This window comes from Octopus bimaculoides, chromosome 1, assembly GCF_046866305.1.
Source record: "Octopus bimaculoides isolate indiv1 chromosome 1, ASM4686630v1, whole genome shotgun sequence".
NCBI lineage: Eukaryota > Metazoa > Mollusca > Cephalopoda > Octopoda > Octopodidae > Octopus > Octopus bimaculoides.
Window position 1 is genome coordinate 88387734 of NC_142928.1, and position 27706 is coordinate 88415439.

At 34.9% G+C, this 27706-nt stretch overlaps 1 protein-coding gene across 5 annotated transcripts in view; it reads left to right on the forward strand.

Moving 5' to 3' along the window:
• LOC106880021 (histone demethylase UTY) overlaps nucleotides 1-27706 on the forward strand; it is a 185083-nt gene that overhangs the window by 12231 nt on the left and 145146 nt on the right. For all 5 annotated transcript variants that reach the window (XM_089353561.1, XM_089353556.1, XM_052968091.2 and 2 more), the window contains exon 5: nucleotides 7549-7607. In XM_089353561.1, coding sequence (XP_089209687.1) covers nucleotides 7549-7607 — 59 coding nt within the window. The remainder of the gene's footprint in view (nucleotides 1-7548; nucleotides 7608-27706) is intronic.

Here is a 27706-nt window from a genome sequence, read left to right on the forward strand (position 1 = left end):
TTTGTCCAGTGAAGGAAAGTGAAGACATTTCAGGTGAGGGATATCAACTGCCTCAATTGTGTAAATTCTAAAAACTTAGAATGAATATAGTATCATCATTTTATGTCCACTTTTCTATGCTGGTATGGGTTGGCCAGGTCTTCATGATTTGAGTCAAATCTTATTCAGAATCTGTATCTTCCTACCTGGAGGACCTTGTCTAACATATACATTAAATTTTTGGCATGGTTTTTATGGCTGGATACCCATCCAATACCAGTCACTTAATGGAGTACACTGGGTACATCTTATAGTATTGGCTCTAAAGAGGTTGTCATACATTTAGCAAAATTAAAGATCTCTCTACCCTACACTGCCTCTGTTCATTCACCAACCACTTTCCAGGGTGGACTGGGTGCATTTTCTCAGGGCACTAATACTAAAGTTGCCTTTATCTCTGTACTATACATTGTCCTTTTTTTTTCTCAAAGCAAACATGACTGATAGTATGAATAAGAGGGTAGAAGAAAAGAGCATGTTAGAATGGTAGGAAGGGTGTAATGGAAGCATTAGTGATAGCTACTTATTGATTGTTGTAAGGAGATTGTATAAGAAACCTGATGCATGATGAGATAGAAATAAAGATGGGTCACAGTAAGAGAGCTCATGATGGATAGCAGTAATGATGAGTGATGGTGAGAGTGATAGATGTCAAGAAAGGTCATGTGAACCAGAGAGACTGAAGACAATGGCAAATAGTGAAGGAATGAAGATAAGGGTACATGTGGACTAATCTCATGCTGGCTCTTTGTTATTCAAGCATCATTGATCAGACTGATCAAATATCATAGGTGGCATACTTAATTGGGATTGGGGGTGAGAGGGTAGTTGGTAGAGATTTAATAGGAATAAGATGGGTGGGAGACCCAATATAGATAGGTATCCAAACCTCCATCACTATTATTTTAACAATTGTTTTGCCATGCTTGCACCACAGAGCAAGTTTTTTCCAGCATTGCATCACCAGTCATGACAGTTTGTCATCTCCTTCATAAGGTTCAGCTTCTTGAGATCAGCCTCCATTACTTCGTCTCACTCTTCTATAGACTCCAGCCACTTCAATTGCTCAACATTACTTTATACCGCTAACGTCTTCCATGTGCCAGTTGTCTCTCTTGCACACAGTCTGATTTCTTTTATATCTAGCTTTTCACTTGGCTCATTTGTGCTTTGCCAATCATGCATATTTATCATTACACATCCAATGGAGTATTTTTCTTTTTAGTCACTGCAAATTTTCTACATTCAAGGTTCACATCTTGTGAATTTATATTCATCACAATTTATATTCAAGTGCCACAAAATTTGCTCCTCGCTATCATCATCATGTACACTTTTTCTGAAGAACTATGATAAATAGAATGGTCCAAAAAGTGAACCCTGGTGCACTGCTAAATTTATTGCTGTATTCCTTAGTAACTCTCATTTTGATGACTGCATGTCTGGCTGTGACAGGAAGGGCATCTAGCCATAGAATATCTGCCTTAACATATTCTGTTTGACTTATGCAAGCATGGAAAAGTGAATGTTAAATGATGATGATGATTTAAGGTATATTTCAATCAATGAATCTAATTTTAAGAGATGAGCAATAAACAGTATTGTCAGCTGGTTCTTTACTATAACTTACAAAATTATTTGGTCATCTGCTCTGTGATGTTGCATAGCTATAAAGTAAGCTTGTTTGCAGAAGTTTCAATTCTGGTTTGGCTTCGATTTGTGATACTTCTGGTATTATATTATTCTCACTTCTCTCCCTCCCACCTTGATAGACTTTGTATGGTGAGGTTTTTTTTGTCCAGTGAAGGAAAGTGAAGACATTTCAGGTGAGGGATATCAACTGCCTCAATTGTGTAAATTCTAAAAACTTAGAATGAATATAGTATCATCATTTTATGTCCACTTTTCTATGCTGGTATGGGTTGGCCAGGTCTTCATGATTTGAGTCAAATCTTATTCAGAATCTGTATCTTCCTACCTGGAGGACCTTGTCTAACATATACATTAAATTTTTGGCATGGTTTTTAGCTACTTATTGATTGTTGTAAGGAGATTGTATAAGAAACCTGATGCATGATGAGATAGAAATAAAGATGGGTCACAGTAAGAGAGCTCATGATGGATAGCAGTAATGATGAGTGATGGTGAGAGTGATAGATGTCAAGAAAGGTCATGTGAACCAGAGAGACTGAAGACAATGGCAAATAGTGAAGGAATGAAGATAAGGGTACATGTGGACTAATCTCATGCTGGCTCTTTGTTATTCAAGCATCATTGATCAGACTGATCAAATATCATAGGTGGCATACTTAATTGGGATTGGGGGTGAGAGGGTAGTTGGTAGAGATTTAATAGGAATAACAATGATTCAGTTGCTCAGAGATTCCATCCTACTGAAGTTACCAAAAGTAAATCCTTTGGAATGTGTCAGTACCTCTAGCATGTCGTACAGTTTAAGTTTTTGATATCAACTTGCCTAAAATCTTCTAGTTCTATGATACAAATTCCCTGCTTTTACCTTCTAGCATTTAAACTGGCCATGTCAGGTCCAAATATTCTACATGTTTTATGTTCAAACTGACAGTGTCATTCTAAAAATATACTATCACATCATTGAAATCAAGAAGCAATGCGATGGTTAATTCAAACCAATTTGAATAAATAGCCATTATGTTTGACAGAATAATCTGAATGCTAAAGGGTTAAAGTGATCTAAATTAAAACCTTCCATCAAAATTTCATGTTAATTTATGTTCCAAACACCAGCTTAATAATGACAAAGTTATTTTACAAAATTCTTCAATATTTTCAAAATCAGTTGAAACAAAAGCAGTGTATTTCAAAAGAAATGTGGTACCAAAAAGGGTTAAAATCACTTCATGCTTGGGGAAACTTAGTGGAGTTTGCTATGTTACAAGCATTTGGAACTGGCTCTAGTCCCTCTTCACCACTAACCGCAAGCTGTTGAATTTGGTTACAGTTGCATCATTGATATGAGTCTGGGAGGATAAAAAAAATATTCTAAGTGATTTGTTGATGTTTTTGGAAAATTGCAAAGTTTGTTTACAAGATTAAAAATGCAACAAATCTGAAATATCTCTTATGACTATCTATATCACTGCATCTATTTTTAGAAAAATATGTAATTTATGCTTATCTTTCAGTTGTCCTTCACATGCTAAATATGTTTCTTGTGTGTACATTATATCTTGAGTAGTACAGTACATTGTCCTAGTTTATTTGCTTTGATTTTATGGGGAGTTACACATCCATATCTCTTCTTTCTCTTCTTGCCTTTAACCCTCCAACGCGGAGTATAGGCCACTTATAATTGAATTTCATGTCGCATAATTTCTCGCTTCTGTATTTATACTCTGCCATGAATGTCCCCCTTTCTCTAGTTCCTTTTGTGTTGATCTATGCCACGAGTTCTTATGCCTACCCCTCTTTCTATATCCATCCGGACTCCACTGTAAAGCACTTTTCACTGCATTTGGTGTGTCCTTTCTAATTGTGCTACCAATCCACTTCCACTTTTTCTTAATTATTTGCTCTCTAATCGGAGCTTGATTCATTCTTTGCCATAGCTCCATATTGCTTATGTGTTAGGGCCATCTGATTTTAAGTATACTACGCAAGCACCTGTCGATGAATGATTGTATTTGCTTATTTGACTTAACTGTTGTTCTCCATGTCTCAGCCCCATACAATAACATCATATGCCAAAGATAAATTACTGTCACCTTCTAAACAGTGTCTTCACTTCATAAAGTAGATATCTTTCAGTCAAAGTGAGTGACTCAAGGGGACAGTGGGTACTTTTTTAATTCATTACTCAGACTGATTGAGAGAAATATAATCTTGGTCTTGAAAATGCCTGCTCTGTCACTTGAAGACATTATTGAATTGAATTTCTCCACTACTTTGAAGAGAAATGAGTATATGTCATAAGCTTCTTTCATGCAAGTTTGTGACTGCAGGATGTAGTAGGAGAGAGGACATTAGAGTAGCATAACTTGTGAAGCAATGATATTGAGTAGGAACTGTGCAGATCATCAATTTTACTATCTATACCTGTGGTTCTCAACCAGGGCCATATAAGATTTTGGGGTGGGGTGGCAGTTCATGTATCAAAATAGTAAATTGGGGATCCATGATAGTATTTTAAGGGTCCCTGAAAAAATTTTGCTTTAGATGTATGTATTGGAAGAAACAGCTAGGCTTCTTTCTCTAACATTTTACATAGTTCAACCTACACTAGCTAATGAGTGGATAACACAGTATTTGTAATTTTAAGTGAACACTTGTCACTTCAGAAATTCCAAATTTCAAAGTAAGCACATTTCATTTAAACTGTTTTAGATTGCATAATCTTTAAAGTGTTTTCCAACAAGTAGCATCAAGTAGATATGACACTGAGGATGCCCATGTCCAGTCCATTTCATGGTCAGCTGAATTGTGGATTAAACTACTATTTTGTTTAGTCTATTACCATTAATTTGGAGACTGCAAATAGAATAATTTTAAAGCATTATAAAATACAAGGAAAATAAAAGGCATTACACAATATAGTAGATGATGCAATGCATGTCTTCTTGTATGAGGTAATATGCAATATTCCATCAGTCAGCTTGCTAAAGATATATGAAGACATAAAATGCAACCATCTCAAAATATATTTGTGATAGTTGCATTTCAAAAACCCTAGATGGCATGCTGATAATCAGGAAAATGGTGGTTCTAGTTCTGCAGGATAGATATTAACCTGATATGATCATTACTAGACATGAATTTGCCAAATTACATTTATGACAGTTGATAGTTTTTCAGGAAAGCAAATTTTGTGGATGAACGAACCAGCCTATGGTTAGAACAGTTCGTAAAACAGCAGGGAAAAATCTGAATATCATTGTTGCTGTGTCAAGCACAGAAGAAATAATCGTGAAAGTATTTCACACTTATGTACTGTTGCCAGTACCACTTGACTGGCCTTCGTGCCGGTGGCACGTAAAAGCACCCACTACACTCTCAGAGTGGTTGGCGTTAGGAAGGGCATCCAACTGTAGAAACTTTGCCAAATCAGATTGGAGCCTGGTGTAGCCATCTGGTTCACCAGTCCTCAGTCAAATCGTCCAACCCATGCTAGCATGGAAAGCGGACGTTAGACGATGATGATGATGATATTTGATAATGCATCCATTCACTGTGGGGTTCATGTCTCTATTCAATATATTCATAATTGTTGTTTGAGACATCTGCTACTGTGTTTGTCTATGCTTAATTCCATAAAGGAATGCTTCTTGTGTATATATGTAATGTGTGTGTGTACATATATATATAAATAAAAGAGAAGAAAAAGAAAATGGAGATTGGGAAATTAATAATTGTTTATTATTAACAGCAAATTATCGTCACTTACAGCTGTTCCAATTAATACTTAGTAAATATTAAATTTATATTTATATGACCTGAGCATAATATCTTCAGAGGGGAAAAAAATATACCCTTGGATGTTTTATGGGTTTATGGATTCATTATAGTTGACTGAATGATACAGTTTATGATTTGTATTGTTATATGTTCGGGCAAGGGATTTACAGGTTGATAGGCGATAAGATAGAGTTGGTAAATAGAATTAGAACAATCAATGCATAAATTAAATAGAGATGATAGAGGAAGTTTAAATATAAATAAGGTAAGTTTATAGTTAATAAAATAATGGAATATTCGTTTATAAGATATAAATAAGGTTATGAAAATTTGTATATATGCAAGTATGCACGTATACATATACACACACATATATGTATCTGTATGTCCATATGTATACACATGCATATATTCACACATACATACATCTGCACATATACATATATATGCACGAATGCATTAATACATGTGCACACTCACATACATGTATGTATATATATGTGTTTACACTTTTTACCCATCACCTCTAAGAAGAAGTTAATATAGATCCATGTAAAAATTAAGTTGTATGTAAAAATTCTTATATATATATATATATACACATGCAAAAAACAAACTCTAGCTGTCACATACAAGCAGTTATGACTTTGTAGCATATCATATGCTTTTGTTAATTATTTTAGCTGCCTTTGTAGTTGCAAGCAGATGTCGACATCGTCTCAGGTTTCTCACTTTTTACTCAGCAGAAATGAAGGATGTAACAGCTGGAAGGGGAGAGGATTGCATTAGCACTCAGCTGGTACTCATTACAGCTGAGTAGATTAGAGCAATATGAAATGGACTGCCTTGCTCAAGTGCACAGCTCATGAACCCATATCCTTATGAACATCACTGCAATACCCTAATCACTAGGCTATGTACCTTGTGTATAAAATGTGCACTAAAAGGAGAACTTTGCTTCACAGACATTCATGCAATCTTCATGAACAATCCTGCAGGTGTTGCAAAAGTCATACTCTAACTCAGTCTCTTGTCTCTTTTGGACAGGAGATGGCACCAATGGATAGGTGGACAGCTGAAAACTTGGATTTGTATGATCATGCCAGATCTTGAATTGAATTGATATCTTATCTTTATATGGTGTCTGCTTTTGGAATCATGATTGGTTGATGAAATTCATGTTAGATGTCTCTGATTGCTATGCAGGTTTGGCTTTTGTTTCCAGTGATCTAGGTCCACCAGTTGATGCTAGCTAAACTCAATGTGGGTAAACACTGACGCATGTACAACTAAGGATATATATATATATATATATATATATATATATATATAGCTTCATTCTCACAAAGTTTTGTATATTCTATACATATTCACTATAAATGTGAATGACTTAGTATCTATGGAATATCACTTATTGGTAAATTATTTCCAATCATTGTACCATTATTTTTTTAATAGGAAAAAATTGATAAGAATTTACTGTTTTTATTTAAATTCAGTTGCTCCTTTATTTTGAAACTATTACTATGTGATATTTCAACTGTCTTTTTAACCTATTCGACACTTAACTGCTCATAGATCTATGATACAAATTTCCTATTTTAAAGTGATCTAAATTAAAGCCTTCCATGAAAATTTCATATTTATATTCCAAACACCAGTTTTATAATATTTAATACAGTTATTTTACAAAATTCTTCATTATTACCAAAGTTAATTAAAACAAAAGCAGCATGTTTTAATAGGAATTTTGTAATGAAAGCGTTAAAGCATTACTTATTTACAATTAGTGTTATAAAAATAAAAATATTAGGGTAAAAGTTATGCTAAAAACAAAGATTTAAGAATGATTCCAAAAATATGTCTATTCTGGAAACCAATAAATTTTAAACAGAAATTAACTATTGAATTAAGTGAATGAAAGTAAGTCAAAAATATGGTGAAAATAATGTAGAAAGTGTGAAAGAAACAATTTTTTTCTCATTTTTGTTCGAAACATTTATGTAATTAGAAAATAAGATTACTATGAAATGTATATGTAGGAATTTAAAAGTATTTTATATATCTTTTTGATTTTAGGATGCTCCATTCCTTTATGGTCTTGGGACTGTGTACTTTCATTTTGGGGCTTTTCATTGGTGAGTAATTTTATTCCATTATTCTTAGCTGTTTGATAGCTGCTTTGTATTCATCGTCATTTTATGCCCATCTTTCACGCTGGCATGGGTTGGGCAGTTTGAATACATCACCATCATTATTATCTTAATGTCAACTTTTCTTAGTTCACATGAGCCAAATGGAATTTATTGAAACCAATTTTCTACAGTAGGATGCTCTTGTTACCAACCTCCACCTGTTCCCAGGGGAAATAATATTTTTCTATGACCAGAAATGTTTCCAGGGAAGATTGGAAATGAACACCACTCACGTGATGGCGATATTTGTTTTCAACTATCACTCAATGCCAAGGAGAGAGTAACACACACACACACACACACACACACTACCTAAATTCCCTCAATGCCTTAGTCAGCCCAGAACTATAGTAAAAGACACTTGCTCAAGGTGCTGCAGAATCCCGAACCATGTGGTTGGGAGGCTTCTCATCACACAGCCTGTTAAAGAATCTTTGTATTCAAAATATATTAAAAGGGAGGCTTCTCATCACACAGCCTGTTAAAGAATCTTTGTATTCAAGATATATTAAAATTTCTTTTTAAGATGAAGTTTATTGAAATTTTTAATTTAGAATTCTTTTCACTTGGGTATGATTTATGATTGATACAAATGATCTTTGTTATTGCTTTGGTTGCTATATTAAAAGTATAAAACTAAAATTGCATCAACTTATCTTTTAACTGATACATTATAAAAAAAGTTATATTGATTTTAGATAAGTTAATTCTTCTGTAATTTATTTTATAATTTAATGTTATAAATTTTGTTTATATATATATATATATATATATATATATATATATATATAGTTTCAAAACTTTTAGCTTTTTATTTTCATTTACATATTGTTTTGGATGTACTGCCATTTTTACTTATTTTGCATCTTATTTAAAAGGTATAAAACTTTAAATTAACAGTGATGTTTGTCACATTGAATGTGTTAAAAATCATAAAACATTAGCTTTAACTTTTAACTTTCAAATTTTTTGAAATTCACATTTTTTGTTTCTATTGTATTTGATATATTTTTTATTGCAATTAAGATGAGAATATTATCAGCGTTCACTTCTTAAATGGTTAATAAATGTTTTACTTTTGGTATCTTGAACATTTTTTTCCAGGTTAGTTTTTGTTGTACATTCTTCTGTAGACCCACTTCTAAATTTCAAACTGTGTTGCATGATTATTCCACCTTAAATTAAGTGTGTTGAATTTACATTTATAAATGAGATTTCAAGTTATTATTGTCTGAAAATATTAGACTTCAAATATTAGTGAAGACAACTATGCATGTCATGTATAATAGATTTTGTGGGTTTCATTAAAAAAATCCGGTTGATGCAATTAATCTAGAATCTGCTAAGCAGAGGTGTTAGTCTGAGTTATTTCCCTTGAGTGTGTTGCCCTTTTAATAACAAAACCACTTAGCGCGGAAGTTTCTTCATGCTCGCTCGACCTGCTGAAAATAGCAGCCAAAGCTTTCTTCGCACATTATTACACTTTACCTTCATAAAAAAGGAAAGCATAATATAGTCCTTAATGCAGTATGACTGGGATGGGGGTGGAAATTACCGCTTTGGCTACCAGTCTGATCAGTGCTAATCTGGAGTTAGACAATGACTTGTCACAAGAAATTTAGTATGTACATTTTACTAAATATACTTAAAATACGTACATTTGATCTCGATATGAAATAATAATTTTGAAGATAGCGAATATAGCTAAATAGTTGTGTTTTCATGGAATTTTGACAAAATACTTTCAATATAAGCAAATGATAAAAACCAATTATTAATTGATATATTTTTACCTTGTTTGATTTGAATAGAATACAGGTAGCTTATAAATATTGCACCAAACTATACTGTAAAGCAGTTTTTTTTTGCAGTTACTTTTTCATTCAATAAAAACATATGGCAAAATAAAACAGATTGAACTGTTTACTATAACATTAGACATATTCACATTGATAGCTATAAACAATTTAATAAAACCTGTTTATTTCGTATACATTGGAATAAATTTTCAGTTACCTTTTGAGATCAGTAATCCATCAATAAATCAACATCATTAACTTCAAGGGATGAGAATGAGGTTATAGACTTAATTCAATGAAAATTTACCTCCTACTCTACAATGCTGTCACAGAAAGGATTTTTATCCTTCCATTATTTACTCTTTCATGATAAAAGGTAATCATTAGCAAAAGATCAATACTATTGATGTTTTATCAGAAAATCTATATTTGCAATAGTTATATATAGTGAAGCACATACAAGTGTCGTGTTTTAATGCACATTGAAACACATGCAGATGTGAACTCCTAAAATCTATATGCCGACAGTTCTTTAACCAGTTAGCTATTTTTATTTCACAGAGAAAATGGATTAATTGTTAAAAAAACAATCAAAATATAATAGACTTCTTCCTAGCAAAGTGGCTAAATGTTTGTTGTAAGTAAACTTGTTTTAAATTGTGAAGTCAATTGAACCTAATATCTTATGTAGATGCATGTGAGAAATTCCTTGGAAAATAATATAAAAAAGTATGGAAGAGTGATATAAAGATATATCATCATTATATAATGTCCATGCTGACATGGGTTTGATAGGATTCAGTGGATCCAAGGACTGCATTGTTCTCCAATGTTTGTTTTTGGTATGGTTTCTACGGCTGGATGTTCTTTCTAATATCAACTACTTCACTGTATGTGCTAGGTGCTGTTTCTTTTTTTCATGCCACCAAGCACTAGTGAGGTCACCATGCAGCTTGCATGACTATATATATACACACATATGCACACACGTTTTTCTGTATTAGCATGAATTGGAAGATTTGAGGTAGTATTTTATGGTGGGATGCACTTCCTGTTGCTAACCCTTAAGGGTTATGTTTTTTTAAAATTCCATCTGTCTTTGAAAGTACAAAGTTATAGGACATTGTCAATAAGGAATGCAAATATTCATGCACACACACACACACACACACACACACACACACACACACACACACACACTTATACATGTGCATAATGGGTTTATAATTTCACTTACAAGGTATTGATTGGCCTGTGGTTATATTAGAAGGTATTTGTTCATAGAATCCAAAACATCATGTAAATATAATTTTTAAGTATTGTCCATATGTTTAGAACTTTATAAAGAGAAGCATGAACTAAAATTAACAGCCAACTTAAAATAATTGAAATATGGTATCATCCCATTCTGTTTTTTTGTTTTTTTTCTCAGAACATTTTGCTATTCTCTGCATTCTTTTATCATTCTCCTCTGCGTTTTGTTGCTGTACAATAATTGTCACATTATATACACAAATATCACACAACTTGACCTTCATTTGGAAAGAGAATCTCTTTATTGCCAATGGAAATAATACCTCATTGAATTAATTCTTACTCTTGCTACTATGCTTTCAGAATACCCACCTACATTGTCAGTTTCTTTTTGGGAGCCTTTTGGGCATTTTAGGAATTTATTCAATGGGTGCTCTAACTTACACCTTTCTATCTGCTACATACATTGACTTTTGCTGTTAGCATACCTGTGATCCCACTACACCTTTTGTGTATTCATAGTTTAATTGGATATACTTTATGGTATTCCTGCTTCCTCTTTTTTTACATATTGAGCAGGTTATTTCACAGATGGTCCTGCTTTCTTCCTGCTAGCTAAAACTTTGTCTTTCTTAGATTTACTTTAAAGCCTCTTGAATGTAGGCTTTGCCTGTTTAATTCTTTGACAGAATTCTAGTTTGTTGCATCTCAAAATTTCTTCAATCAGGAAAAAATTTGAATTTTATAATTTTGTAGATTTAACCTTTTTGATACCAATGTGCCTGGTATTACAGTCCTTGTATGAATGAATTAAGAGTAAGAGTATTTTCTTTATTTTTTTTTTTGTTCCTTTTTAATTTTTTAACCTTTTAATATTCTCTTATTTATAATTTCACTTTGCTGTTTGATAGTTTTTAGTTTCACTGGAGTATTTTGTTTTATTAATGTGCACAATATTTGTTTGTTTATCTCATTCTCATAGTTCTTAATTGGAGTTATTTTGTATGTTTCTCTCTTGTGTTTAGTAAGGATTATTTTTGTGTGTATCTCTTGTGTTTAGTTGGGATTACTTGTGTGTATGTATCTCTCTCATAGTGTTTAATCACTGCATATGTCTCTCTTATAGTGTTTAGAATTACTTGTATGTCTTGTTTTTCATTAGGATTACTGTATTTGTGTGTTTGTGTTTAGTTATTAGTCAAGATTACTAGTGTTGTATGTGTATTGTAGATTTTAGTTGGATTTACATGTGTGTGTGTGTATTATTTGTGCTTTTAGTGTTTTTTCTCATTCTCAGTGTTTAACTGGTGTATACTTGTGTGTGTGTTCCTTCTCTAGCAATTTAGTCAGATTGTATCCATGCCTTCCTTTAACTTCGCATTTTGTCGGACTTTTATAAATGTTTAATTTTTTTTGAAAACTACTTTTTAAGCATGTTTCATTGATTTTCATTATTCTCTTTTGCTATTTACCCTCCTAACATTTTATATTACATAAAACTTAAACTGTTTGTCTCTATGGTTTTTGCACCATTGATGTTTAATGGTTTGCTCTATTAACATTGCACTTAGTCTCTTTCCTGAGCTTTTCCTCATTTCCTTTCACTTAGATATTTCCAGTGTCTTCTTACCTTTCAACAAATTTACTTGTTTTATATACTTCTTTGAAATTATTTTCAATAGGTATGTATTTTCACTTAAAATAATCTGTTTTAAACAGTTATTTTACAGAAACAAGGCTTCTAATAAACAATTGTCTAGAATTATTGTTAGGAAAATTATGTAACAAGCCATAGAGCATATGAATACTATATAAGAATATGTTTTATGACCAAGGTTGGAATTCAAAATTGTTTTTAATTCTACAGAGTATCCCTAAGCTACTATTTTTATTACAATAAAGTTATTTGTTGAAGATATTCTAAGGTTCTTTTTTGTTTTATCCAAGTGGATTGAAGTGTTTGATTTGAAATTTTCAATATCTTTAAAAATATGTAATTTACTAACAAATGTTCATAAATACCAAGTTATTTTTAGATTTTCTCTTATTTTGTGTATACTTTCACCTGATCTTCTTGCACAACAATTAGTTTACTTTTCTGATATTACATTTGTACAGCTGCCTTTGTAGTTCTTCAGCAATGAGTCTTCTACCATATTTTTCCTTCAGTAGCCAGCATTTTCTGAATTTGAATAGATATAATAATATAAACTGAGACATTTCCCTTCAGCTAGTGAAGTAGAACTTCATCATCATCATCGTTTAACGTCCGCTTTCCATGCTAGCATGGGTTGGACGATTTGACTGAGGACTGGTGAAACCGGATGGCAACACCAGGCTCCAGTCTGATTTGGCAGAGTTTCTACAGCTGGATGCCCTTCCTAACGCCAACCACTCAGAGAGTGTAGTGGGTGCTTTTACGTGTCACCCGCACGAAAACGGCCACGCTCAAAATGGTGTCTTTTATGTGCCACCCGCACAAGCCAGTCCAGGGGCACTGGCAACGATCTCGCTCGAAAATCCTACAGGAGCCAGTCAGGCGGTACTGGCAACGGCCACGCTCAAAATGGTGCATCTCATGTGCCACCCGCACAAGAACCAGTCCAGGGGCACTGGCAACGATCTTACTTGGCTTGCCGGGTCTTCTCACGCACAGCACATTTCCAAAGGTCTCGGTCAGTAGTCATCGCCTCGGTGAGGCCCAATGTACGAAGGTCTTGCCTCACCACCTCAGCCCAGGTCTTCCTGGGCCTACCTCTTCCACGGGTTCCCTCAACTGTTAGGGTGTGGCACTTTTTCACGTAGCTATCCTCCTCCATTCTCGCCACATGTCCATACCAGCGCAATCGTCTCTCTTGCACGCCACAACTGATGCTTCTAATGTTCAGCTTTTCTCTCAAGATACTTACACTCTGACGGGTATTCACATTGACATTACACATTCAACGGAGCATACTGGCTTCATTCCTTGCGAGCTTACGTATGTCCTCAGCAGTTACAGCCCATGTTTCACTGCCATGTAGCATGGTTGTTCGTACGCATGCGTCATACAGTCTGCCTTTTACTCTGAGTGAGAGTCCCTTTATCGCCAGCAGGGGTAAGAGCTCTCTAAACTTTGCCCAGGCTATTCTTATTCTAGCAGCTACACTTTCAGCGCACCCACCCCCACTACTAACTTGGTCGCCCAGATAGCGGAAGCTATCGACTACCTCTAGTTTTTCACCCTGGAATGAGATAGAAGTTGTTTCCTGTTTGTTTGCAGTCTTTATTGCACCTGAACATCTGCCACAAACAAAAACTAACTTGCTAGTTAACCTGCCTTTGATGTTGCTGCACCTCTTATGTGTCCATAGCTTGCACCGGGTACATCTTATAGAGTTACTACCTACTCCTTTTCTACATACTGAGCAGGGCCATCTACCTGAAGGGGTTTGTGTTTTATCTACCTTCCTACTTATTAGGATTTTGGTTTTAGCTAGGTTGACTCTAAGGCCCTTCAATTCTAGACCTTGCTTCCACACCTGAAACTTCTCCTCTAGTTCTGATAGTGACTCCGCAATTAGGGCAAGGTCATCAGCATAGAGGAGCTCCCAGGGGCAACCTGTCTTGAACTCCTCTGTGATTGCCTGGAGGACTATGGTAAATAATAGGGGGCTGAGGACGGAACCTTGGTGGACCCCTACCTCTACCCGGAATTCATTGCTGTACTCATTTCCAACCTTCACCTTACTGACAACATCTCTGTACATGGCTCGCACAGCTCTCACTAACCATTCTTCTATCCCAAGTTTCCTCATTGACCACCAGATAAGGGATCGGGGACCCTGTCAAAGGCTTTCTCCATGTCAACGAAAGCCAGGTACAGAGGTTTATCCTTAGCTAGGTATTTCTCCTGCAACTGTCTCACTAGAAATAAGGCAACAGTAGTGCTTTTACCTGGCACGAACCCAAACTGCATCTCATCTAAATTGATTCGCTCCCTAATTAGTTGGGCTATGACCCTCTCTGTAACTTTCATAACCTGATCTAACAGCTTGATGCCTCTGTAATTATTTGTATCTAAAGCGTCACCTTTACCTTTGTAGCAGTTGACTATGATGCTGCTACACCAGTCATTGGGTATGACTCCTTCGTGTATCACCTGGTTCGTAATACGGGTGACTAGGCTATAGCCAACACTGCCAGATATTTTGAGCATCTCTGCAGTGATTCCTGATGGGCCGGGGGCTTTCCCGGTCTTCATACTCTTAATTGCTTTATCTACCCTGGTACTATCAACTCGGATAGCTGGTCCCTCTATTGGGTCGACATACGGCAGGCTCTCTTTCTCCCATTCATTCTCTTTATTAAGCAATCTATCGTAGTGGCATCTCCAGACCTCTTTCTTTGCATCCTCATTTAATGCAAGCGTACCATCATCCATGCGAACACATTTCTCTCCTACAACATCACTATTCTCTCTCCTACACTGTCTTGCAACACGAAATACCTCGAGTCTTTGGTCCTCACGGCGCAGAACATTGGCAAATCTTTCCTTATCTGCTTCCCCTCTGGCTAAATAAACCTGTCGCCTAGCCTCCCTTCTGGCACATTGGTACTGTTGACTATTATTTTATATGACAGATATGTGAAGGTATCTCATATTCAGTATTAATTGACAGCTTCTAGAATTGTTTTGCCTGTCTATTGTTCCTGTGTGAGCATAAATAGCTCGGTTATTTACCCCCAGACAACCAGTTAGCAGTGATCTCAGTAATCTATATCCTGTTATTGTATCTTTGGCTAAAATATTTAGCTCTAAACTTCTGGGTTTTTACCAAGCTGTAACTAAGTAATGAAGGTGGCATAAACATTATTGTGGATGAATGAATGAATGAAAAAACAAAAAAGCTGCTTACAATAAATTGGCACTCCTGTTATGGGGAATGTATCACTTAGTAAATATTTGTTATGCAAACTGAAGATAAATCTTTAGCTCATACGTACTTGTGAGTTGAAAGAATTATCTAATGCAATGTCAGTTTCAGTGTATGAGACAGCCATTTCATTGCAAAACAGAAATTGAATAGATCTTTATCGTTATTTTCTTTGGACATATTTTTTTTTTTGTTATCTCACACATTGATGCAAATGGCAGAATGTAGTTACTGCAGTTCCTATCCAAGTATTTTGATCAGAACTGAGTGCCCATGCATGTTTATTAATGTATAATGGAGAAAGGTTTCAACCACAGTAAGTTCTTAAGTTAGAGAGGAGTCTTAACTTATTGTTAAAGAGAAATTTTAGATAAGCTTATTCTCATTCTTAAGTACAAGAGAAATATTCGTGATAATTGCAAGTTTGTGCACATGCCAGTGCTGTATAAACAGCAGCATTTTTGCACATAGAAGCTGCTAAAAGAGCAGTATGAGAATTGCTGCTTTGCTGTGAGAAAAGCACAATACAACCATGTGGTGTGGGGGAGGCAAAGCAAGAATATCAGCCAGATGATATACAAGTTGTATGAGTGGCAATCAAACTTGAAAGGTATGTAGGATCTATGTTTCTTTAAGTATGTTAGCGATTTTATAATAGTCAAATTGCAAGATTAAAGCTAACATTGTTTCTTCCTTGTTTGTTTAGCCATTTTGATACCAACCTCCCTGAGGTTGCCCCTAGTTCTCTGATACAAACTTCCTCTTAAAGTGGTCCAAATTTAAACTTCCCATCAAAATTTCATGTTAATTTATGTTTCAAACACCAGCTTAATAATGACAAAATTACTTTTTTAAATTCTTCAAAATAAATTGACATAAAGTTCAGTGTATTTCAGCAGAAATATGGTTACAAAAGGGTTAAGTGGCATTCTAAAGACAAGAGGAAAGCTGCGGTACAACCCATTTTACTCCTCTGAATGAATGTTATATTCCCATCTTGCATGTCTCCAGGGTCACTTTTAATGCCACTGAATACCTATTCTTGCCCTTATCTAAATATCCACTTTTACACCTCTAGAGTGCACTGCTCATTCTTATTCTTTCTCTATCTACTCTCTGCAGTCTTTCCAACTGGAATGCTTTCTCTGCAGTCACTCCCTGCTCTTTCCCGTATTTCCATCATACACTCCAACTTCTCTTTTCTACACTGTCTCATTGCACTCATGCACTGTTCCCTATCTTCTGCCTCATTATCTGTCATTGTCCTTTCATCCAATTTATCTGCCTCAATACCCCTGTCATTTCTTCCATCTGGCCTACCCTCATAGCACTCCCTCTAATCTATACATCTCTGGCTTACTCTCATGACCCCTTCCCAAATATCTTAGTCCTTCAGTGACTCTAGATTCCTTGTCATCTTTGTCTGTTTTTTGTTCTCCTTCCCTCACACCATCTTTCCATATTCACTTTATAATGTAGGGTTATCATTGGACCTTCCTCTGTACACAACACACCCTATAACCTTGCTACTCTGTTCCACCCGTTCTCTCTAACCCTTGACACTAATCCTTCCTTTCCCCTGCCATTCTTTCCTAATTGCATCTTTTCTGTTACTCTCTCCACTTCCATTTCAAAGCTATAAATCTGTTTCCTCTCATTTTCCTCTCCCTTATTATCCTGGCAAAAATCACTGCACACATTTTCTCCTCAGCTGTAGAAAGTACTTTAGTTTTGCTGGTTGCAAAGTGACTTCACTAGTGCTGGTACTATGAAAACAGCACCCAGACACTCTGTAAGGTTCTTAGTATCAGAAAACGCAGTCAGCTGTAGGAACTATGCCAGAGTAGATATTGGAGCACATCACAGTCCTCTGAATCATTGGATCCTTGCCAGCATGGAAGATGCATGTTAAGTGATGTGCTCCATGATGCATTGAACTGTTCCATGTTGTTCATCTGATGAATCAAAGTGTGAAAGAATTTAGGCAGGTGTAGTAACATATGACCAGTGGGTGACCTAAAGTGGGCTGCAGGTATGGAAAGGATTAAGCAGATGACAACTTGTTGAACTGTTGATGTAGAATTGTTTCAGGTTCATATCTTTTTATTTTTACTTGTTTTAGTCATTGGAATGTGGCCATGCTGGGGCACTGCCTTGAAGGGGCTTACTTGAACAAATTGCCCCCAGTACTTAATTTTGTTTTTAAGTTTGGCACTTATTCTATCAGCCTCTTGTGCCAAACTGCTAAGTTACTGAGGAGTGAAAACAAGCCAGCACTGATTGTCAAGTAATGACAGGACACACACACAAACTGGCTTCCACATAGTTTCTCCCTACTAAATTCACAAAACATTGGTTGACCCTGGGCTATAGTAGAAGAAACTTTCCCAAGATGCCACACAGTAAGACTGAACCCAAAACCATGCAGTTGCAAAGCTAGCTTTTAAAGCACACAGCCATGCCTGCACCTGTACACATAGCAAAGTTCATGAAGTAAGATTTGTACCCAAGAACTGCAATATTCAAAACCTAGTAGCATTAAGAATTTAATATTTTCTGGTGAGATTAACAATTGCTTATGAATTCACAAAAGATCATCATCATCAATATTACACTTGCTAATAATACTACTAAATACAGCAATTTTATTTAGTTCTAATTAATAGGGATTACAACTCAGATTAGAATATTGTGTTTGATTAATACACCTGCTCCTGTAAAAACTGATTTTGTACTTGGTCCAGTGAAATAATTAATTTTGTTAGATTATGCAAAAATAGTTACAGAATTACTAGCTGTGTGGGAAACTAGGGTTGGACCTTTGTTCATCAACAGCAACTTTCAGTAGCAGTTTTTTCTAGTGTCTTACTGTGAATATAAAAGTTGAAATGCCACTTCATAGATTCAGACAAAAACCTTTTCTTTTTAAAAGAGAGTAGGATATGATGACTCATGGGTAGTTTGCTTGCTAATTCTAGCAGGTCAAGCAATTGTATATAAGTTTCTTTGTTGGATCAATACATCAAAACAATGCTTGTCAGAATTATTCTAATGCTTTAGTTGTCTGCTCAGACCATGCACTGAAATAATGGATCTGGATTTCACCTAATTGTTAGATAAATTATCTACAGGCTGAACACAACTTTTTATTTATTTTTTTTTTACAGTACACTCTTATCATCTCCATTTACCATTCTTCTAGCATGTAATTTCCCTCTAGCTTTTTCAAACTGTCTATATCTATCAAGAACTCTGTACCAGCTATGCATCAGCAGCAGTAGTAACTGGTACTTGAATCGGTAGTTTCCTTTATGTATTTTTATTATCTGTCCATACCACCTGAGCCATCTTTTATAAGTGATACTTGTTTTTTATATATTTATATTTTTTTTATTATTCTTAGATGCTATCCATTGTAAATTAGTTGCATTGAGAATAAACAGGCTGCCATAGAACAGCTGTTCATAAATGCCTCCTGATTTTCAAGTTTTTCTAGAAACTGTTTCATTGAAACTTAAAATAAAAGCAGTTACACAAATTTTATGCATTTTATTTTTTGACTGGGAAAGCTGAAGCAATGAACTATATCTGAATATCTGCATAAAACTGTTTCATATAAAGCATTCTCTCATAGTTTGAATTCAGCTGATTTGTGATTCACAATTCAAAACTGTCATTGAAAATTAACTGGAGTTGGTCGTTTTAAAATTGACTTTTATTTTCAGGAAGTAATTATTTGTATGTTGCAAATGTGAAACGAAATTGTGAAACGAAATTGTGAAACAAAGAACCATGAAAATTTTAAAAAACCTCAAATAAGTGCAGGCATGGCTGTGTGGTTAAGAAGCTCATTTTGCAAACCTGTGGTTTCAGGTTCAGTCCCACTGCATGGCACTTTGGGCAAGTGTCTTCTGCTATAGCCCTGGGCCAACAAATGCTTTGTGGGTGAATTTAATAAGTGGAAACTGCATGGAAGCCTGTGATATGTGCATGTGTGTATTTTTTGTTTGTATTTGTCTCCCATCACTACTTGACAACAGGCATTGGTTTGTTTACATCCTCACACCTTAGTAGTTTGGCAAAAGAGACCAATAGAATAAGTGCCAAACTTTAAATAAGTACCGGGGTAGATTTTTTCAATGAAACTCAAGGTGGTGCCCCAGTATGGCCACAGTCCAATGACCGAAACAAGTAAGAGATAAAGAGGTAATTAATCATCATCATCATCATCATCGTTTAACGTCCGCTTTCCATGCTAGCATGGGTTGGACGATTTGACTGAGGACTGGTGAAACCGGATGGCAACACCAGGCTCCAGTCTGATTTGGCAGAGTTTCTACAGCTGGATGCCCTTCCTAACGCCAACCACTCAGAGAGTGTAGTGGGTGCTTTTACGTGTCACCCGCACGAAAACGGCCACGCTCGAAATGGTGTCTTTTATGTGCCACCCGCACAAGCCAGTCCAGGGGCACTGGCAACGATCTCGCTCGAAAATCCTACAGGAGCCAGTCAGGCGGTACTGGCAACGGCCACGCTCAAAATGGTGCATCTCATGTGCCACCCGCACAAGAACCAGTCCAGGGGCACTGGCAACGATCTTACTTGGCTTGCCGGGTCTTCTCACGCACAGCCCATTTCCAAAGGTCTCGGTCCGTAGTCATCGCCTCGGTGAGGCCCAATGTACGAAGGTCTTGAAAATATGTAATAAAAGACTGATTATTTTAGTAAGAAATAGTACCAAGAAATGATTTTTATCATGTGAATAGCTGTAAAAGAACAGTGCATTTTTGTCAGGTGAGAAAAAATAGTTTTCTATGGAAAAATTGTGCCAGATGTTAAACAAATGGGAATGGATTTATTTTATTTAAGGAAAGCATGAGGAGGGGGGGGGGGGAAATCGAGAATGGCACACTAGTTGGCAAGTATATTTGCCAGATGGTACACAAGTTGTATAAGCAGTGATGAAGCTTCAAAGGAATGCGGGAACCATGTTTATTCAAGTACGTTCATGATTAAGATAATTAAGGTGTGAGATTAAAGACAACATTGTTTCTTTCTTCATTAAAGGGTTGGGGGGGGGGGCCTTGATTTTTATCAAAATTTTAAGAGATTTGGAAATTGAACCAAACTTTGGTGGTGTAAATTCAGCTTGGGTTTACATTTGGTTTCAGGAAGATTTTATCTTCAGAATATTCTTAGGTAAATAAATCATCAGACTTTAAAATTTTATTTTCTCAGTTCTTGACTTAAGAGAACATTTGATTAGTGTGTTTTCCCATTATTTTAATTTTATTTCTAATAAATTTTATTTTGTTGTTCTGTATTTATTTATTTTCCTGTGCAATCGTAGGTGGTATAATTTTTTTTCGTATTTGAATATTTGCTTACTTAAGTGATCAATTGTTTTTAACAGTTGGGTGCTGGGATATGCAGAGTTATGTGCCTTGCTCAAGGGCATTGTATGTTATCAAATTCATAACTAATGAGAAAGAATTTAAAGGATAATAGATTGTTTGTTGAGATACAGTTTTGTTTTACATTTGATTCAAAAAATGTTGACTTAATTATGAAGAAAATTTGTGTGTGTGTTTGTGTATAATACATGTATAGAATGTAAATATGGACATTGGATACATTAGGTATAAAGATTAGAGAAAAAAAGTACTCATTTTACAGTTATTTTGTTTATATTCTATCTGTTCAAAATCTAGTGTTAACTTTCAATGTATGGAAATTATATTTATTTTATTCTTCGTTTTTGAGTTTCTTTTGAAAAAAGAATTTTTTTTATTATTTAGTTTGCTGTAATTTTTGTATTTGTGGGATAGTCTTTTGCAAGTCTTAATTTTATCAACTCTGGAATGATGAAACAGAAAGTTGACCTAAGTGGAATTTTAGAATCAGAACTGTGAAACACTTGACTAGATAAAAATAATGCATCCTAGTTTGGTGTTGTCTTAATCATTTTCATCGTTGTTATTTATTTACTTATTTCAGTAAATATTATTCTCATTTTATAGTTATGTTGTTTTAGCTTAAAATCTGTCCTAATTGAGTTGTGTTAGATGAAATGCATCGATCAACTTTGATCAGCTATGATCAACTTTTTTTTTTTTTTGAAGTCTTAGTGTAACCTGGATTCCATTTTCAAATGTGTCCTTTGATCCTTTAAGAAAGTGGAGTGTAATTTAAGGGAGATTTGGTTGATATTTCTAGAAGTCTCAGCAACCTTGTTTTAGGCTCCCTTTGGTCATTTATCAAAATTGCATGATTGATATATTAGTTTAAATAAATTACGAGACTTAAAGATTGCCAGAGAAATGACTAATTTCATTAATTATGTGCTGCACATGGATAATGGAAAATTGTTGAAAGTAAGTTATATTAGAAATAGATTTTAAAATATCTATAATTGATAGATATTTAAAGATTATGTAATATTGGTTTGACCCAAAAAAGCAAAAACCATTTGATTATTATTTTCAAGATTTCAGTTTTACAGAGTATTTAAGCATGTTTTTTTTCTTTTGTAATACAAATGGAATTGATTGAGTTTATTTTTATTCTATTTTATATTAGTTGAAATCTGCATCTTTTACTTGCTAAGTTAAACTCTCTGTTCTGCATAAATTTTGTAATGTATATTTTAAATCAAAAACGTTTTCAATATCTTCAAAATTTTTTGTATTTAAATAAAACCGTAACAGTGGAAATGGCTGATATATTTGATAAAAGACCAGGTTGTTTACTGTATTTTGTTAGGTTCTTGCAGGCTTGGACTTTAATACCACTGGAATCAATTTGCCATATATAATAAGAGTATACTGTTTCAAATAGACTTTGTTTCAACTCCACAAAGATTACTCTACACCTTGTAAAAATTAATATTTTGGGTGGGGGAAGCAAAGGAAAATAATGAATTTTTCATTAAAAAGAAGGAAAAATGATCTAATATAAAAAGAAATTTAAAATGGTCAAATAAAATTAATTTCATTTCTTCAAAACATTACTTGATGTGATTCATATAACTTGTACTTAACATTATTTAACCCTTTTGATACCAACCTCGCTGAAACTACCTCTGGCATTTTAGTACAAATGTCTTGTTTTAAAATCTTCCACCAAACCTTCATCGTAATTTATGTTTCTAATACTAGCTTAATGATAAGTAAGTTATTTTACTAAATTCTTTGTTATATTTAAAATTAATTGAAAGAAACACAGAGCATCTCAACAGAAATATGGTAACAAAATGGTTAAACCATCACATTGATGGTAATACTGGTGCATCAGTTGCTATAGTGCTGACATGCTTTATATTTTGGGTAGCATTTCTTATTGCTGCATGTTATGGAGTAAGTATATGGTTATGTATATTCAATATGAGCTGATGAAGCATGAGTTAATAGAAGCTGCTCAAACCTAGACAACTTTTATCAGTTGTTGATCTACAGTGCTAGGAAAAAGTGTATCCAGATATTCTTTATATATTTATGGAAAGTTTTATTGAATGTTTTCAAATTATCGTAAATAATACAACAGTTCTCCTATGAGTGCCAGTCTTTAACCATCTTACATGGGTGTCTGAAGAATGCTCAAGGAGGTGACTTGTCTTTTGATCTGCCTGGTTTCATCTTTCTTGTTGACCAATGTTTAGTGTCAGACCTTTGTGAATCATTCACATTTGCATATAATGGAGTAACATTATTTGTCTTCATCATTCATATTTAAAAGAAGCAAAGACAAAAATACAATTTCTTTCTAGCTATGTAAACAAGAGTGCTTATAATGCACCAAGAGCCAATATGAGAGTTTCTCTCATGGTAACTATCACAGTTCTCAGTGTTCTAACACAAAGACCCCCTTTGATCGTAAATGACCATGGGATTGCACCTAGAAAGTTACCTTCCAAAGCAAAAGTCTGAGCAAGGTTGTTTATGGAAGACCAGCAGTCACCCATCATACCAGCGTCCCCTCTCCATGCCACTAATGTTACCCAAGGGAAAGGCAAAGGCCGATACAGCTTGGCACCAGTGATGTCGTAACTTATTTCTACATCTGAGTGAACTGGATCAACATAAAATAAAGTGCCTTGCTCAAGAACACAACACACACAGCCTGGTCCAGGAATTGAACTCACTACCTGATTGTGAGCCTGATATTCTAACCACTGAGCCATGTGCCTTCAAACACAGCGTCCACTTTTAAGTGGGGATAACTATTACCCTTTGGTATTATTACTGCTTCTGTTGCTCATCTGATTAAATACAATAATTTCATGTACATTGCTAGTTGGGATATCATTGCTATTTCCAGTGTCTGAGCATCTACCATTGATAAGCCCAGAGAAAGACAAAATCACATGATCTGGTAGTCTTGACAGTGGCAATGGCAGATGATTTATCTCTCCTACTGATGTAAACAAGTGCTTATATGTACCAAGAGCCCCTATGAGAGTTTCTCTCATGTAACTATCTCAGTACTCTGTGTTCTAACACTGCTTCTGCTTTTATGTGGGGATAAATATTACCCTTTGGTATTTATACTGCTTCTATTGCTAATAATTACAATTTCTTTTAATAACAAACTACATAGCTTTCACTCCAACCCTCAACTATTTGTTCTGGACACCCAACTCACAGGGGCCTACTTTTTTGTGTTTTCACTTGAATTTTTTCTTTTCTTTTTGAATTCATTAAATCTCCAAAGTACCAATCAGTCTAGCTCCCATTGCTATCCCATTATTTTGATTTAGAAGGATCTTCATAGACAGAATAAGAAAAATAAAATGGTCTTTAATATAACACAATTTTTGTTGGTACAATTTGGTACAGTTCTACAATGAAGTATAAAAGGCTAATGTCTATTTCTTATGTTAATTTGCCTGATATAATTTTTCATAAATATTTGTAAAATAAATCTTTCCTAATTGAATTTGCATGTGCAGTTTACCTTCTTATTGATTTGTTTAAAGAGAAGAGAATTTAATTTCAACTTGTTAAAGTATTATCAAACCTTTTACAGAGATGATGGAGATAACTTTTAGATTAATAGTTTTGGCATTTAAGCCGGCCATAATATTCTACTTGTTTATACTCAAAACTGGCCAAATCTGGTCTCTTACACCTACTCTACAATGTCATTCTAAAAACAAGCAATCACATCATCAAAATCTCAAAGCTGCAAGATAATGTGTGATCAATTCAAAAGAATGTAAATAAATAAGTATTATATTTAACAGAATAATCTGAATGTTAAAGGGTTAAACCTTTGTATACAGCCTATTGATGCTTTCCCCTATAAAATATAGATCACTTTTTTAAAAAAAACATGAAAAAATAAGTGTTATTTATAATTTTGTGGCAACACCCATTATTTATATGTGTATAATACACACCTTTTCAAAACTTTTAAATCTAAATATTAAAATACCCGCTTCGGTCATGAATGCCATGGGATTGCATCTAGAAAGTTACCGTCTGAGGCACAAATCCAGGCAAAATTGCTTATGGAAGACCAGCAGTTGCCCGTGCATACCAGCCTCCCTTCTCCATGCCACTGATGTTATCCAAGGGAAAGGCAAAGACCAATACAGCTTGGCAAAACTCATTTCTACAGATGAGTGAACTGGAGCAACATGAAATAGTGTCTTGCTCAAGAACACAGCACACTGGTCTGGGAATCGAACTCACAACCTCATGATTTTGAGCCCTACACTCTAACTACTGAGCCATGCACCTTCACAAATCTAAACATTAGCAGTACACTTTAGGCATAACAACTAAATTTTGTCCACTTTTCTGTTCACAAGGACATTAATCAAATATTTGCAATTTTACTAACATCAAAACAATTCAAAAGTAAAATGTATAATGGAAATGCAATCAGCAGAAGAACGAAATGTACTTGGTTTGTGTGTGTATGTGCTACTTCAAGAATGTATAATTCTTAAAATTTTGTTTCAATAACCTGCAAGAATAGGAAATAACACAAAGTTGTTCCACCTGTGACTAACCAGTCAGTATATTATCTGATATATAATAAGTGCAGGTGTGGCTATCTAATTAAGAAGCTTGTTTTGCAACCATGTAGTTTTGGGTTCAGTCCCGTTGGGTAGTACTTTAGATAAGTGTCTTCTACTATAGCCCTGTGCTGATCAATGCCTTCAGTGGATTTGGTAGGATGGAAACTGTCGAAGATTAGGCCTTACCGAGGCAATGACTTCTGACCGAGACCTTTGGAAATATGCAGTACGTGAGAAGACCTGGCAAGCCAAGTTAGACCAAAATCCAAGGCCTCTGCCAGGGACGTAGCCAGCCCACTTATGCGTACCTTTCCTCCATTGGACACTAAACTCGTACCTGACTGGCCTTCGTACCGGTGGCACGTAAAAGCACCCACTACACTCTCGGAGTGGTTGGCATTAGTAAGGGCATCCAGCTGTAGAAACTCTGCCAAATTAGATTGGAGCCTGGTGTAACCATCTGGATCACCAGTCCCCAGTCAAATTGTCCAATTCATGCTAGCATGGAAAGCGGACGTTAAACGATGATGATGATGATATATATGTATGTATATATGTTTGGATATATAAATATATATATACACACACACACACACACACACACACACACACACACACACACACACACACACACACACACACACACACACACACACACATATATAATTATGCATGTATATGTAAATATGTAAGTAGGTATATATATATATATATATATATATATATATATATACTAGCAGAAATACCCGGCTTTGCCCGGGTTAAAGAGAATAATGAAATCTAAAAACGCTGTCTAGACTACGCAACCCTCAACTGTTAGTAGCTACGATACCATATTTCTACATTAATAACTCTCCAATCCATGCCAGCATGGAACATAGACATTAAGTGGAATGCCAGTCTCTCATCTAGGAGGGCCTTGAAATCAATGTTACCAACTGGGGACTATGTGTGTCGCAGTGATAATAAAAAGACCCAAAGGAGGTCTGCAATGAAATAATTTTACTCAACACTTTGCAAGTGAATCAGTGGAGGCAAAGATGCGTCTCATTTACTTGACAATTTATGCACCACATTGCAGAAATCACAATGTAAGTATATCTGAAAGGGTAGTCTTACACTGTTGTACCGTTGAATTACAAATAATGCTCATCTGTTATGTTCGGGTTAAAATTTCATCAACATCAAAAATATATGAATTTTCATGGGAGTTATGGCCGTTATGCATAGAATATAATTTCCAAATTTCATAAAGATCCGTTCAGTACTTTTGACGTAGTTTTGGATAAGAAAACAAATGACTAATGTGTGTGTTTGTGTGCACATATATTTGTGTGTGTATGGGGGTATATATGTATAGATATCTGTATGTATGTATATATGTGTACATATTACATGTACATCTATATATATACATCTACACATATGTATACATATACATGTATGCATATAGGTCTATATCTACATATATATCTTTACATATACGTGTACATATACATCTATATGTATACACATACATCTCTCTCTCTCTTTCTCTCTCTTTCTCTCTCTTTCTCTCTCTTTCTCTCTCTCTCTGAAAGTATCTGTCATTACAGTATCGAAATGTGTGGGGACTATATGTGTCGCAGTGGTAATAAAAAGACTCAAAGGAGGTCTGCAACAAAATAATTTTACTCATCACTTTGCAAGTGAATCAGTGGAGGCAAAGATGAGTCTCATTTACTTGACAATTTATGCACCACATTGCAGAAATCACAATGTAAGTATATCTGAAAGGATAGTCTTACACTGTTGTACCGTTGAATTACAAATAATGCTCATCTGTTATGTTCGGGTGACCCTATAGCTACCAATGGTACAACTGTATTCGTCTTTGCTTAGGAAAAATGACTAAATTGTGGGTGTGAAGTCCCCATGAAGGGGTCTTTGTAACTTCTAAGAAGAAAAGATTTTAGAAATATTACTTTATTTGTGTGTAATCTGTATGGTTAAAAATTTCATCAAGATCAAAAATATATGAATTTTCATGGTGGTTATGGCCATTATGCA